This window comes from Phoca vitulina, unplaced genomic scaffold, assembly GCF_004348235.1.
Source record: "Phoca vitulina isolate PV1807 unplaced genomic scaffold, GSC_HSeal_1.0 scaffold19, whole genome shotgun sequence".
Taxonomy (NCBI): Eukaryota; Metazoa; Chordata; class Mammalia; order Carnivora; family Phocidae; genus Phoca; species Phoca vitulina.
Genome location: NW_022589722.1, coordinates 34,839,496 through 34,853,802, shown reverse-complemented (window position 1 = coordinate 34,853,802; position 14,307 = coordinate 34,839,496). Strand labels below are relative to the sequence as shown.

General features: G+C 57.9%; 1 protein-coding gene across 3 annotated transcripts in view; it reads right to left on the bottom strand.

Moving 5' to 3' along the window:
* The window catches only part of SHANK3 (SH3 and multiple ankyrin repeat domains 3), a 49,773-nt gene that overhangs the window by 2,586 nt on the left and 32,880 nt on the right, over positions 1-14,307 (bottom strand). The window contains exons 21-22 of one of the 3 annotated variants that reach the window (XM_032416303.1): positions 8,326-10,579; positions 952-979 (exon numbers count right to left, since the gene is read on the bottom strand). In XM_032416303.1, the coding sequence (XP_032272194.1) occupies positions 952-979; positions 8,326-10,579 (2,282 nt within the window). Of the gene's footprint in view, positions 1-76; positions 980-8,325; positions 10,580-14,307 lie in introns of those variants that run through there. The other 2 variants (XM_032416302.1, XM_032416301.1) reach the window with 2 other exon arrangements.

The following is a 14,307-nucleotide window of genomic DNA, read 5'->3' as shown; positions in this document are numbered from 1 at the left end:
GCGGAGGGGAGCGCGGCCGCTGGCCGGGAGGACGCTGGGGGCGGAGCCTGGGGGCTGGGTAGCCTTAGGGCCACCGGAAGAAAGACGGGTGGGCTCCGAGGATTACGACGGCCATTTTGTTTGGCCCCCAGGGTCAGAGCCAGGGCCCTGCTGGGGGAGAAAGTAAAACCAGTGGCCCCCTTCGCTCCATGGGGCCTCCCAGAGCAGCCCACCAGAGGAGACGCAGCCTTTCACGGCAAAGGGAAGACTGCCCCATCCCTGACAGCCTCCGACACTGGCTCTGGGCACTGCCCCATCCACCCATGCCCTGGAGGGTAAGACTCTGGCACTGCCCCTCACCACTCCCACACACAGCTCTGCTCTCCTGAGGAAACCCAGAGAAACCTGGGCGGGCTTCAGGGATGGCTGAGTGGTGGTAAAGGCTGGTGGTTGCACAGACTGACCAAGCCCATGAGTCAGAGACGGACACCAGGCCGCATTCATGCCCACGCAGAGCAGCTGCATGCGCAGGACAGGTGTGAGGCAGCGCATGCCCGTGACACCCGGCCCCCCTGCGCAGGACAGCACGCTACAGCCGCAGGAGCGCCCACACGTGCCACAGACATGCAGCGGAGCGGCAGGAAGGACAGGGGACTGCTCGTGACAGACGCAGCAGCACGTGTGCACACACACACACACACACACACAGATGGTGCCTCACTACCCAGCAGCACCTGCCAGGACCCCAGACCTGCAGCCCCTCTCCAGCACGGCCACAGTGGGAGGCCGACCTGGGAGGACCTCCAGAGAAGACCCACTCCCTCATCCCACCCCCACTCCTTTCCGTTCTTATCCCCAGTTGTGCCCAGGGGAAGCCTCGGGGGGCTGTCAGTGGGACAGAAGCCCCACGAAGCCAAGCAGAGCAGAGAGCAGGGTGGCCGTGAGAGGCATGGGATGGGCATGCTCACTTACACAGCCGGCGCTCGGGACCACCGCGCAGCTAGACAGAACAGCCACATGCAGATGGGCGGGAGAGAGCAATGAGAGAGAGTGTTAGCAGCCCAGGCCCACGCGGCAGGCACATGGCCCATAGTCACAACTACAGTGTGGCAGCCAGGTACAGGTCTCCCTGGCCAGACACCCACTGGGGGAGGAGCTCAGGTGCGATGGAAGGGAGCCAACCTGGAGCCGCTGGGGAGAGGGAATTGCAGGCCAGACTTGGGTAGATCTGGGTGGACTCCTGGTCTGCTTGTGTGACCTATTTTCTCGTTTGTGACGGGCAGATCAGAGTGGAGCCCATCCACTGGCTTTACTTGGAACGCTGTGAGGCAAGTGCTCAGCAGACACTTGGCACTTGGTGACACTTCACGTCCCCTTACACTCTCTGCGGTCTGCCCAGCCTCTCTCCAGCTGCCATCCCACCTCCCTCTCCCTGCCCCTGCCTAAGCTGGGCTAAGGACCCTCCTCTGGGTTCCCCCATCCACCTCTGTGCTATCCTGACTGGTGCCAGTCCCATACGGCACAGGGCTCCTTCAGCATCCTTCCTCCCCTAAGTGTAGGTTTTGTCTTTTCTTCTCCCACCTGTGCAAGGTCAGCCTCTCCCTGGAGATCCAGCTCGGTCTGTCTCTCCCACTCAACCTCGGTTCCAATTTCCAACTTCCCTCACCTTCCACTGGCTTCTCTCCTCAGCCTCTGTCCCTGATGCCTCCTCCCAATCACTCAGACCCACAGCAGAGCCTCTTGAAGAGACTAGACCAGGCCTCCCCCCAACCCGACCCCCAATGGAGAGGAGCTCCTAAGGACACCTGGGGTGGGCTCAGGGAACAGGCACCAACCAGAAGAAACCCTCCCTGCTCCCACACCTGTCCTCCCTGGCACCACCTGGGCTTTGGGGCAAAGTAGGGCAGCAGTGAAGGGAGAGGGGGAGGATACCCAAGGGAATGTTGCAGGGGGGTGGTGGGTGCCCAGGTGGTGGTGATTGCTAGGGAGAGGGGGGCGGGGCAGTGCTGGGTAAGATGCTGAGGGAATGGTGCCCAGATAGCCCCACTATGGCCCTCACACAGTGACCTTAGCCTAAGGCCCTGCATCCCAGGAGGGAATCCTGCCTAGCCCTGCCCCAAGAGCCAAGTTTCAGTGGAACCATGTGGGTGTGCCTGCAGCCTCGGGTGTGACAGAAGCATATTGAAAAGTTGGCAGGACCACAGCCAAGCTGTGAAGGCAGAGAGAACAGGGTGGGTGCTGGGTAGTGCAATGGAGAGGCTTGGCCTGAGCCCAGAGCAGGGTCTGGGTTCCAGGAGGCCTTTCTGGCCAGTGCTGGAGCCTTCCTGCCTGGCAGAGGGGTGAACTGGCTCTAGCAGCTCCTGAGGAGACCTCCTGAGGAGAGGAGCTGGGTGCAAGGAGAGGAGCACCTGCCAGAGAATATGGCTGATGCCAGGAGGTGCCGTGAGTGAGGCACTGAAGTGCCATGTTCCACCGGGCTGGGAGTGGGGAGAGAGAGCCAGTCCTAAGGGTGCCCAGGCATGCTGGACACGCAGGAGGCCTAGAAGAAGAGCCTAAGGAAGTCTGTGCACTCTCAAGGCCCCAGGACACAGCAGGGTGTGGCCGAGAGGTCCCCATGGCCCAGGTGCCTGCCCCTCCCCTTCCTTTTGGGGAAAAGGGAACTGCTCACATCATCCCCTGGGCAGGAATCCCAGCAGCATCCATGGCCAGGTTTCCACGCCTTTCTGCACACCCGTCACTGTCCATCGCCGCTGTCAGCTGTCTGACCACCTCCCCAGCCAGGCCCCAGTCATGGCATGGCCACATCACAGCACCCGCCAGCCTCCAGAGGGCTTCTGGGCTACCCACCCTCTAACAAACGGTACCTCACCAGGCACCCCTGAATGCTGTCGGCAGCCTCCTCCAGATGGCTCAGCAAGGCTCCATGGCCCCGGACGTCTCTTCCACCAACGTCTGAATGTACTGTCTCGCTGCCTCGTGACTCTTCAGCCACTGAGGTCTGGCCTTGATCCCCCCCATACACACACACACACACACACACACACACACACCCTGCAGTTACCAAGGCAGTAGCAGGACCCCTTGCTGACCTTCCTCCACCCCTTCCTTCCCAGATGGGTTTTGTGGGTTCTCCTTTTGGTTCCCACTTTCCCCTGGGCCATGTGGTCTACTCCCACCCTTGGCTATGGCTGATGGGTGCAAAAATGCTACATGTGAGGCCCAGCTAATCTCCTCCGAGCTCCAGACCTCTACAAGGGCCGCCAAACATGCTCTCCCTTCCCCCAATCCTCCCCACACCAGGGACCTGGGAGCCACCATCAGCTCCTCCTTCTTTTCACCTGGAGGGCTCCTAGCATTAACCAAGGTCCTCATCCTCATCCCCCCAGCCACCTCAGGGTCCAGTCATTTCACGGTCTCACTCAGGACCTCTCACCTCATTTCCTAACTGCCCTCCTTGACTCCTAGTACTTAGCACAAAGCCAGGAATACAACTTACACTGAAAAAAAATATCATCAAACAAAAATAATTTGACATGTCTCTCCCAGGCCTGACTGCTCGTTGGCCCATTGGTGCCAAGAGACGAGACGAAGCCCAAGCTCTGGTCCTGGCCTCTGTCTCGGGCCTCCTGCCACTGCACTCATGCAGGGCAGGTCTGGGCCTGGGGGCGTTTACAGTCTGGGAGCCCCATTCAGGGAGAGAATGCTCAACAGCAGCACAAAACTAGATACAACTTGTAAGCTTCGAAGCGCACTCTCTGGTCATGGCATCTCCAGCCTTTTGCCTTCTCACTGCCCATATCCACTCACAGCTCTGACCTCAACACACTCCAGATGTCCCTACATCCCCTCATCTGTGAGCCCTTCCTGCTCTCCCAGCAGAGTTCAGGGCTCCTGAAGCATGTGACCGAGCTCCGTGGGACCTGCGAGGACAAAGCATATCCTGGCCCCAGTGCCCCTGCACCGGCCATCACACAACAGGTGTCAGCCCAGGTCCCAGAAGAAGCCCAGCTGGCCTCGAAACACCTGCAGTCACACAGGGTTGTACCCAGATCCCTGCCAAACGTGTTAGCCGAACAGGGCCCACAGAAGGTCACCAGAGCAGGGTTTCTACCCCCATCGTAGGAGAGTGTGTCTTCTGCAAGACACTAATTAGTGATCTACCGAAGGAGCTGAGACCTGACAGGTGTGAGGCCAAGGCAAAAGCACATCAGAGGGGTAAGAAGTGTGCAGGACAGATACCCCTTCACTTTGTATTTCCAAAGCTATGTCTCCATGAACCTTTTTCAGTAAAACCTGATGTGCGGGTCAGACAGATGTAAAACTGGGAGCCACAGTGGAACTCAGTGTCCCTGTGGTGCTCAGAGCCACCATGGACTTCAGACCACATGCAGGATTCCAATCCACCAGTGGAGCGTGGAAGACAAATGGAGTTGGGTGCACATGTGGGCCTCAAAGACCACAGTGGGGCTCTGAGAAGACAGATGTTCTGTCTATAACCAGGGCTAGACCCAAAACTGGAAGTGTAGAACAGGTGGATGGTCTGGGATCGATGTTCCAAAAAGCCAGAGGTCCTGGACCTTCCACCCAGAAAGAAGCCCCAGTACAGAAGAGCCAATCATTTCAAGTTCCTGAGCTTCAAATCTGTGGCACACAGGGCAGCTTCCGTTGCCCAAGAAGAGCTTAGGCTGCAGTGTGTCTTGGGGCTACAGGGCATCAGGGCTGTCAGCGGGGAAGTGAGCAGAAGGGGGTGTTTACTCTCCTGTGATGTCCATCAGGTGAAGAGAGGGACAGGCCTGGAGGTGAAATCAAGGGAACCCAGGGACCAGGGGCAAGGCTCAGAGGTGTGGCCCTCCAGGTGGCCAAGGCTATTATGCCAGGAATGGTCCTGGGGAGGAGGCAGCCCCACCCCAATGTCAGGACTTGGAACATTCCTCTAAGAGGCAGTATCACTAGCAGTTCATCACGAAATGAGAGGTGAGCTCTGGATTCTAGCCACAGCGAGCTGCGGAACAAGAGCTGCCCAGCAGCCTGGGCAGGCACCACAGCCCCCGCCAGCCACATGGAGGGCCAACTCCACGTGGCCACAGCATCCCCTGCCCAGCCCCCTGCCTGGAGCCAGAAGTCAAGGGTGGGCAGTGGGGCCCACTCCAGAGGGCCGTGGTTTCACTCAGGTCTGAGGGCAGGAGGGGCAGCACAGAGGGAGAAAGGAAGTATGAATGGGAGCAGAAAGGAGTGCAGAGGGAAGCAGAAATGGGAAGGCAGGGCAGAGGGATGGCTCAGTGAGGCCGGACTGATCAGGTAGCACTGTGAGGACTCAAGGATGAGTGACTTCAGAATACACACGCTATTTGTGATACACAAGACTGATAAATACAGGGGTCGTCTAACGAATGAACAAGTGTGCATTTCTATGAGAGGGGATTACTGCACAGAAACCCAGTGTCTGTCACCAGAAGGGGTTTAACAACAGAGGCTCTGGATTACAGTGAACAGAGACTGGGGCTGGGGCCAGACAGATACCACCACTTGCTGGCTGCAACAGAACCTTAGTTTTATTGTCTGGAAAATGGAGATTATACTATTGTCCATCTAACAGAATGGCTGTAGAGGTGAAATAATATGACCTGATGTTTTCTAGTGCAATATCTGGCATTCTTTTTTTTAAAAAATTATTTATTTGAGAGAGAGAGAGAGTCGGGGAAGGGGCAGAGGGAGAATCTCCAGCAGACTCCCCACTGAACGCAGCGTCCGACACAGGGCTCGATCCCACAACCCCGAGATCATGACCTGAGCTGAAGTCAAGAGTTGGATGCCCAAACAACTGAGCCACCCAGGCGCCCCTGGTATCTGGCACTCTTATTTCCCACAAAGGGCCTGGCTGAGTGCACACATAGTGAGAACCCACCATGCTGCAGGCCTGAGCTCAGTGCTTCAAGGTGTCACCCTCATCATCTCACACGGGAAGGACTGACGTTCACAGAAGGGGCTGGTCCAAGACTACAGAGCCCAGATGGAGCTAGCTGAGAGTTGAAATCCAGGGTCCTCTGACTCCAAGCTGATGCCGGGGAATTAAGCAAGCTGCTGAAGTTGGGAAGGGCCATGTCACAGGGGACATGTGTTTTAGGTCATCTGGCATCTGGAACCCTGGTAACAATACTTGATTCTCCTCTGAAGAACCACCCTCCCTCACTCTCAGCACCTGTTTGCTAGGTGGGGTGACCCCATGCCCTGGCTCCTAGGAGAGAGATGACTCAGGCCTGGCCAATGGCAGCCTTACATCTCCCTGACCCCAGTGCTTCACTCAGAGGAAAGCAGGGGACCCACATGAAGCCAGTCAGAGGCTGGAGTTTTGCAAGAACTACTGAGTGAAAGAGGCTCATTTTCCAGTGGACCCGTGGAATAGATGGGATGTAAAGTTTGCTACTGCGGGTCCCACCCTTCCCCATCCCACATCCAAAAAAGAAAACAAACACAGTGTCCTGGTGCAACCCAGAGCCATGGAACAAGAGACCCTTTCCCTGACAGAGGAGAAATGCTGAGGATGCCCAGCTGCCCGTGGGAGCCAGCAGAGCAAATGACACGACCCGGGCTCACCTGAGCCTGATCATGGGGTTCGGCAACCAGTAAATCTGAATCATGCGTCTGTCCTTCGGTGGTATTTGTCTTAAGCCACCTCCCTAGATTTCAAATCACAAAAGACAGTGCTTGCATTTAGCTTAGTTCTTTTCATCTGTTCAGCAAATGTTTATTGCGGGCCTACACTGTACCAGGCCCTGTGCTGCCCACTTTAAATGGCTTTGATGTTCATCGGGACACAGAGGAATGGAGGGCCAGGCAAGGGAGGAGAAGCAGAGATGAAGATGGGGGCTGGTCGAAGGTGGGTCAGGGAACCCCCACCCTCAGGGGGTCAGGTCCTGCAGAGGCCTAGGATCCGGGCTGCTCATCCCAAACAGACACCCCTGGACATACCCATGCCTACTCTCAGGGCACTTTCAGCATTGCCTTGCTGGACAGTGGGCTTTCACATTCAGCTGGGAGTTAGAAGAGGCAAAAAGGGGAGAGGGCCCCAGAGCAAGCCCCTGAGATGACAGAAGCTGAAGGACAACATTCCTGGACTACTTAGGAGAGGCACCATGAGCTTCCCAAGCCCCAACTTATCTTTTGAGTCCTTAACTGGAAGAAGGTAAATCAGACAAGCCTTTGTAAGACCTGAACCCTTCACTGCTTTGTGAACTGTGCCTTCCAATGACGACAGGAAAGGGCCCACTAGGCTAGTCTTCAGGGAGCAAGAAGGAGGGGCCAGGCGGTAGCACCCCACACACTCCCCCACAAAGCCAGAAGAGTGAGGAAGGCCTAAGAGGCACAGAAGGCAAAGGCAGCTTGAAGAGGGCAGACAAGGGCCAGCCAGGGGGTGACCAGCTCTGCCTCAGACCAGCACCGTGGGCAGGAACCAGTTCTCCCATGTATCCATGGAGCCCACAGGCCCGAGGGGGATCCCCTTCAGGAGCAGAGCCTTGGGAATGGGGTCCTCGAGGAAATATCCAAGGGATCAGCCCAGGGGCTCTGGCAGCTCTACCAGAACAGCACCCCAGCCCCTTGCTCAGCCCCTACCCTGCTCAAGTCCCCACCCTGGTAGGAGGTGGGAAGAGAAGACAGACAGACAGACAGGGAAGGTACGGAAAAAGCGAGAGGGCAGATGAAGGGTGCGGAGGTGGTGTGACTTCCACCGAAGGATGGCTTCTAAATGCACTTGGAAAATCATACACTGGAATCTGTGTTTAAGGGACACTGAGGCAGAGCTGAGACAGAAAACAGGAAGTTGGTGGTGGGCCCCAAAAGGAAAAGGAGTCCATGTACTCTAAGCCTCAAAAGGAAGCAAGGCAGGAGGCAGCTACAGGAATGGTGGCACCACAAGGCAGGGGTGGGGGGGTGGCAACTCCAGAATGGACCACAGAACAACCCTTAATAGTAGAGGCAGCTTTGGTCAGGAGCAAAAGAGTGAGAGCCCACATGAACCCGAGGCAGGGAGTCTCCAGGAGCGTTGGGGAGGTGCTCATGCCCTGCCTGGGTCTCTCATGGGTGCCCAGCTCCCATTCCCAGCACCAACAGGGATGGAGAGAACAGCAGCCCTGATATTTCAGATCCCTGAGAGAGACTTCTGTCTCAGACAGACAGCAAGGGCGAATAAAAAGGACAGAAGTGGACAGGGAGGGATGCCACGGACAGGTAAGGAATGGGATAGAATGGACTGTGGAAGAAGAACAGAGGAAACTGTGGATGCACAAGAGGAAGAACACATGGGGCCATGGACATGGGACAGGACCCTCCCCACACTGCCCTGCTCACCGAGCTGCCGCGATGGGCGACTTCTTGGCAGGGTCCAGCAGACCGCCCAGGCCACCAACCGGCTCTTCCCCCAAGGAGCGTGTGTCTTTGTTCAGCTGCTGCAGGCGGGAGCTGAGCTCACTGATCACAGTTGGTTTGTCATCTTCAGGCCCAGGGAGCCCCCGGCTCTCCACGGGGTCCCCCCACAGCTTGGACCTTCTCTGGAAGAGGTAGCGAGGGCGAGCAGGTCCGGCAGCGGAGGCCAACCCAGCAGAGGCGGCATGGTGCTGCTGGGCCATGAGCTCACTGTCCGAGGACTGCTTCAGCAGCGGGTCCCTGAAGGTCACCGGCCCCTTCCCCAGCGGGGACTTGAGCTTGGGCTTGGGAGGCACTGGTGGCTTCTCGAGTAGAAAAGTGTGTCCATCGGCGAAGGAGGTGTGGGTGTCAGTGAGCTCCCCACTCTCCGAGCTCAGGGTGGACATGCTGGACACCGTGGAGATAGTGCTCGTGGTCTCCAGGTGGGGGTCGCTAGAGCTGCGTGTGTCAGCCTCCTCCACCCCTGAGTCAGCCGCAGACTCAGGGGCAGGGGGTGGCTCGCTGCTCGGCTTCCCTGAGGCCGGGCCTGGCACCGTGGTGGGCGAGGGACCTGGGCCAGGAAGTGGGGTGGCCAGCAAGACCCCATTGGCAAACTCTTCAGGAGGTGGCACCAGCCCAATGCGGGCCAGCTCCTCCCTGGTCTCCTCATCACTGGAGGACAGCTGGGCAGGCGGCAAGTTCACAGCAAATACCAGCTCTGGCTCCTCCTCCGAGCTGCCCTGGCCTGGCCCAGAGTCTGTTGGCGGGGTGCTGCCAGGGGGCTGGGCCCGGGGACTGGCCAGGGGCTCCGCCACCACTGCTGACTGTGTGGGGGCCGGGGCCAGCTCTGGGGTGCCCGGACGCTCCTCTTCAGCCCCCAGACCGCTGGGCTCCTGCCCATTGCTGGTGGCGTGCACGACGATGAGGCCAGCTGGCCGCTGCAGGGATGTGTCCAGGACGCTGAGGATCATGGACTTCTTGTCCTCTGGCGACTTACGCTCCTCCCGGGGTGCTTTCTCCGGCTCCCTGCGAGCAGGCACAGGAACCCAGGCCGGGCTCCTTGGGGAGAAGGCTGGGGAGGCCAGGGCCCCTCGCTCAGAGTCGCGGGCCTGTACATCCACAAACAGAGGCCCAGGGCGGTCAGCGTCAGGGCTGTGCACTGGCGTAGGGGACCGGGAGGGCGCCTGGGAGGCCAGAGCCCGTTCACGGGCAGCCAGGGCAAGGGCCAGGGGGGAGCTGGGGTCCAGGGGTTTGCCGGTGAGCGGGTGGATGAAGGTGGAGCCTGAAGGCCCAAGGCTTGGGCCGCTGACCAATGGCTTCAGAGCAGAGACGGGGGAGGGCAGGAGCAGGTCACGGCCAGCGGTGGGGCCGGTCCCCAGAAGGCGCTCATCGATGGAACGGGAGGGCTGCAGGGAGGGCAGTTCCGCACTAGGAGGGCTGCCCTCGATGGCTCCCACCGAGAGGAACACGGTGGAGCGGCGCCGCTCCTCCAGCCGCCGGTCCTTGCCTGGACCTGGGCCACCAAATGTGAGGCCGGGGCTGTCCGCAGGGCCATAGTCGAGACCGCTTGGCCGAGGTCCACGGTGCGTCGGGGAGGGCTCGCGGGCGAAGCTGCCACCGACTGGGCCAGGGCTGCCCACAGCCAGGGCTGCGCGCTCCTGAGCATCTTCCACCTGCAGCTGCTTCACCAGCGGGCTCTTGCGGCGCTGAGGCTTGGAAGGCGCGAAGATGCTGGCGCTGAAGGCGCCCAGGTTGGCGTAGGGACTGTCGGGACCCGGCGGCCGCGGCCGACGCTTGGGACGCTCTGGTGGGGTGGCTGCGGGAGGGGGCCGGGGGACGTCGCCCACCTCTGGCGCAGAATCCTGCAGGATGATCATGGAACGCGCACGCTTCTGCCGCTCGGGGTAGGGCAGCGGACCCAGGGGCGAGCCGGAATCATACAGGCCCGCGGCCCCAGCGCCCAGGCGCGCTTCCAGGCCGGGTTTGAAGCTGGAGCGCACCGTGTCGTAGGCGCGGCCTGGAGGGGGCGGCGGCGAGAAGGCGGGGGGCGGCCCGGAGTCGAAGTAGTAGGGAGCAGGGGGGGGTGGCGGCGCGGTCTGCGGCGGGGGCGGGATGCCACGGCCCTCGCGCACTGAATCTTGCATCGATGTGCTCCTCGGGAAGCGTCCCTCCAGCAGGGACGCCAGCTTTTCATCCTCCCCTGCGGATAGAGGGAATCCAGTGAGACCAGGCCCTTGCAGACTCTAGCGCCCGCCCTCTGCAGAGAGCAGCCATGGTCCCAGACGCAAGGGTTGCAAAGACAACCCCTTAGAAATTGGCGGGAAGCGCCAACCAGACTGGGAGGACGGGGTCAAGGAGGGCATGGAGGCTGGGGTTGGAGAGCAAAAGAGGAGGCGCGGAGCCCAGGGCATAGAACCTGAGCAAGGCCCCCAGCCTGGGCTCCTCTCTGGACACCCAGGCTCTGTACCCCAAGCCTGGTGCTGGGTTGGGAGGGCTCTTGGGAAGACTTGGGGAAAGGTATTAGTTCAGATACAAGGTAGAGGAGGGCTCCACCAACAGACTGAGAAAGGACCCAAACTCTGACAGGTATACCGGGTTGGGGCCAAGACCTGCCCAAGCCCCACCACACTGAGAGGGCCCAAAGAAGGATCCCCAGTCGTGAAGACAGAACTGCCGAGAAGAGGTAGGTGGCTGGTGCAGGGCTTCCACCCAAGACTGAGCAAGGCCACATCACAAAGTGGAACAAGCAGATGTTGCTGGGAGCTCCCTGGTGGCAACCAGAGATGGGAGGAAGGGAGGAGTGATACAGTGACTATAGTCAAAGGGGCAGCAGGACTGTGGCCACTTGAGCCATGCATCTGGCACAAAGAGAGCTGGTGCCCAGGTGAGAAGGTGCTCTGTGAAAAGATAAGCCCTGAGATGCTCCATCCCAGAGACCCAAATGGACTGACTGGGAGACCCTGCCTGGTCACTGTTGTAACCTTAGTGGCTGAATTTCAGTAAGGTTGGGTGAAAAGGAAGGAGGAAGAATTAAAATGGAATTTTAGACTAAGCACCTGATGCATGTTTTAGTTTTACTCCCTATTGGCTGTGTGACCCCAGGCCAGGCCCTGAGCCCCTCTGAAACTCCATTATCTCATGGGTAACATAGTCTTAAAACGATACCCATTCTGCCTGCCTCAATGTGCAAGCATTAGGGTCTGTGCAAGAGTGGAGCTGGAATGCTCAGGGCCCTCACTGTCCTGCTGCCTGGCTAGAACCTGGCAAGACCTCCCAAGTGTCCTTGTGGACCCGGTATGGACACCTGTGCCATATAGGTGTGTTCGGTTAGGCTGCAAGTGTTACCCAGTCCCAGGAGAGTGGATGAATGGCCCTTCCATGTTGACACACACAGGTCTCTGGTAGAGTGCCTTGGAAATCTACACTGATTCGTGGCTTCACTCTGTGCTTGGTCACATTTTTATGAACTCACTAAAGTGTAGATGGCCTGTTCCCAGCCACCCCCTCCTTTAGCCACCGAGGTGGTCAGCTCAGGCCTCCCACACTGCACTGTTTACATCTTGTCCTGCATGACAGCTCTTGTACCCCGGGCACAGCAAAGGTGGGCTTTCATGGGAAGACTGAGGTTTGAACTCTAGCATTAGCAGTTACTGTCTGATCCTTAACCTCTTGGCATGTCAGTTTCCTAATCTGAGGAGAAATGCTGGCCCCTGTTGGGGGGCTGCCAGAGCTGGAGCCATTTAAAGCCTACAGCACAGGGCTGAGCACCTAGAAGCGTCCCAGTAAGGAGGCTGAGATCATCATTCATCATCATCATTTTTAGGTCTGCTTCCACCCCCACCACTGGACACAGAAATTTGTGCCGAGTTCATTCTGGGTTTCCTCCCCACTGCATTTACTGTGTAGCATATAAACACCTGCCGAGCACCCATAAGCCCACGTGTGAGGCAGAAGAGAACTCCATGGGAAAAGCTTGTGCTCCTAGAAGATGCAGATTTGGCATGCCAGATTCTAACTTAGGGTGAAGACAAGTCACTTGTCTGGGATGAAATGGGGAATCTGTTCTGTTACCAGCCAAGGTGGGGTGGGCCCTTCTGCCCAACAAATAGTAGCAAGCATTTCTCAAACATTTACTGGGAGCCAGCTTCAAGATGCAGAACCTGTCTGCTAACAGTATCAGGAGGTGTTGCCTGTCCTCAGCCTGGGAGTACAGCCCACTGGGTCAGCCTCAGAGTAGCCTTGAAGGCAGGCACTAGATAGTCCTCAAGTTATGGATCGGGACCCTGAGGTTTCAAGGACTGAATCATGTGCCCAGGGCCACAAGGGGTGAGAACCCTGGGAATCCGACACCTCAGCCAACATGTTGGTGATGAGCAGCAGGCCAGGGCAAGGAAACTAAAGATGAACCCCTCTCACTCACTCATGGACTGAGCATAGGAGGGTCCAGGAGGAATCTCCACCAAGAGGCTCACATCCTGCAGGGCAGGCACTGAGATCTGGACCTGTGGTGGTCAGTCCTGGCACTGGGCTAGGCTGAGGGACAGGCCATCTGGGCAGAGTGAGGGCAGGTGCAGAATAGCAAATTCTGGTACACCCAGGTAAGAGTGAAATGGAGACAAATGTCCCCAGATGAAGTAGGAAAGATCTGAAGCCGGTCCACAGGAACCCAAGGCAATGAAGAGCCTACTGCGGATCAACCGGAGGGATGTAGGGTGGTATTTGCTCTGCAGAAAGCCCCCTTTGGCCAGGCCTGGGCAGTTGGCTGGCTTGATGTCTTACCAGAAGACAGGTAAGGCAGCTGTGTGACCTTGGGCAAGTCATTTTACCTCTTTACCTGTTTCCTCATCTGTAATACAGAGGTACTAATAATATTACCTCGACAGGACTACTAAAACCTTAAGTGAACCAGTGTGCATAAAACACAGTGTTCTAGTAAGTGCTAAGTAAGTGTTTACTCTGATGATGAACAGACGATGGGTGTGGTGGGGTGTACATGGATAGATGGATGGACAAGTGGACAGGTCTGTAGGTGAATGGATGGATAGGTGGGCAGGTAAGGAGGGACTAGATGCCTAGAGTGATGAGCAGTGGGTGGGGCTTGTGAGATGACCCAGTCAAGAGAGATGGCTAAGTGTGGGGTATGACAGCAGCGGTGGGGCATGATGATGTCCCAAGGAGATAGGTGCAGAAGGCAAAGAGACTAAGGATACAGCCTTTAGAAGTACCCACATTTGGTGTGGTACGTGTGTTTTGGGAGGGTGGGCATTAAAGATAAAACAGGTACAGCCTGAGAACTGAGGGAAGAACCAAGAAATGTTGTCCTAAAGCCCTGGGGAGTTGAGTGTCATGGAGGAGGGAACAGAAAAATCAAATGCCAGTTGAGGTTAGAGAGGGACTGGTCATATGTTCACTGGAAGGAATACCCTGGAAACCACTGGTGACCCTGGTGGGAGCAATTTGTTTTAGATATGGATGGAGCTAGCCTGTCCCAGGCTGAGGAGCAGGTTGGGGACAGGAGACAAGAAGTATAGGTGGCTTCTGGAGAAAACTGGCTGTGAAGGAGAAGAGAGATACAGAGCAATACCTGGGGCGGGGGGCAGGCAGGTTCAAGGGAAGGTAAGTCTAGGGTTAGAAACTTGACATTTATTCACTCTACAGATGGAGCAGCCAGGATAGGAGACCACCCAGGGACAGGGATGCTGGCATCTATGGAAGGTACAGGAAGGTGGCACCACTGGACAAGAGGAGTAGAAGAGGGGGCGCACACTGCACGGGGAGCAGTGGAAGAGGGGGCACACACTGGATGGGGAGTGGTGGATGGGGGGACATGCACACTGGATGGGGAGCGTGGTGGATGGGGGGCACGCAACTAGACAGAGAGTGGTGGATGGGGGTGCGCACACCGGACGGGGAGCATGGTGGATGGGG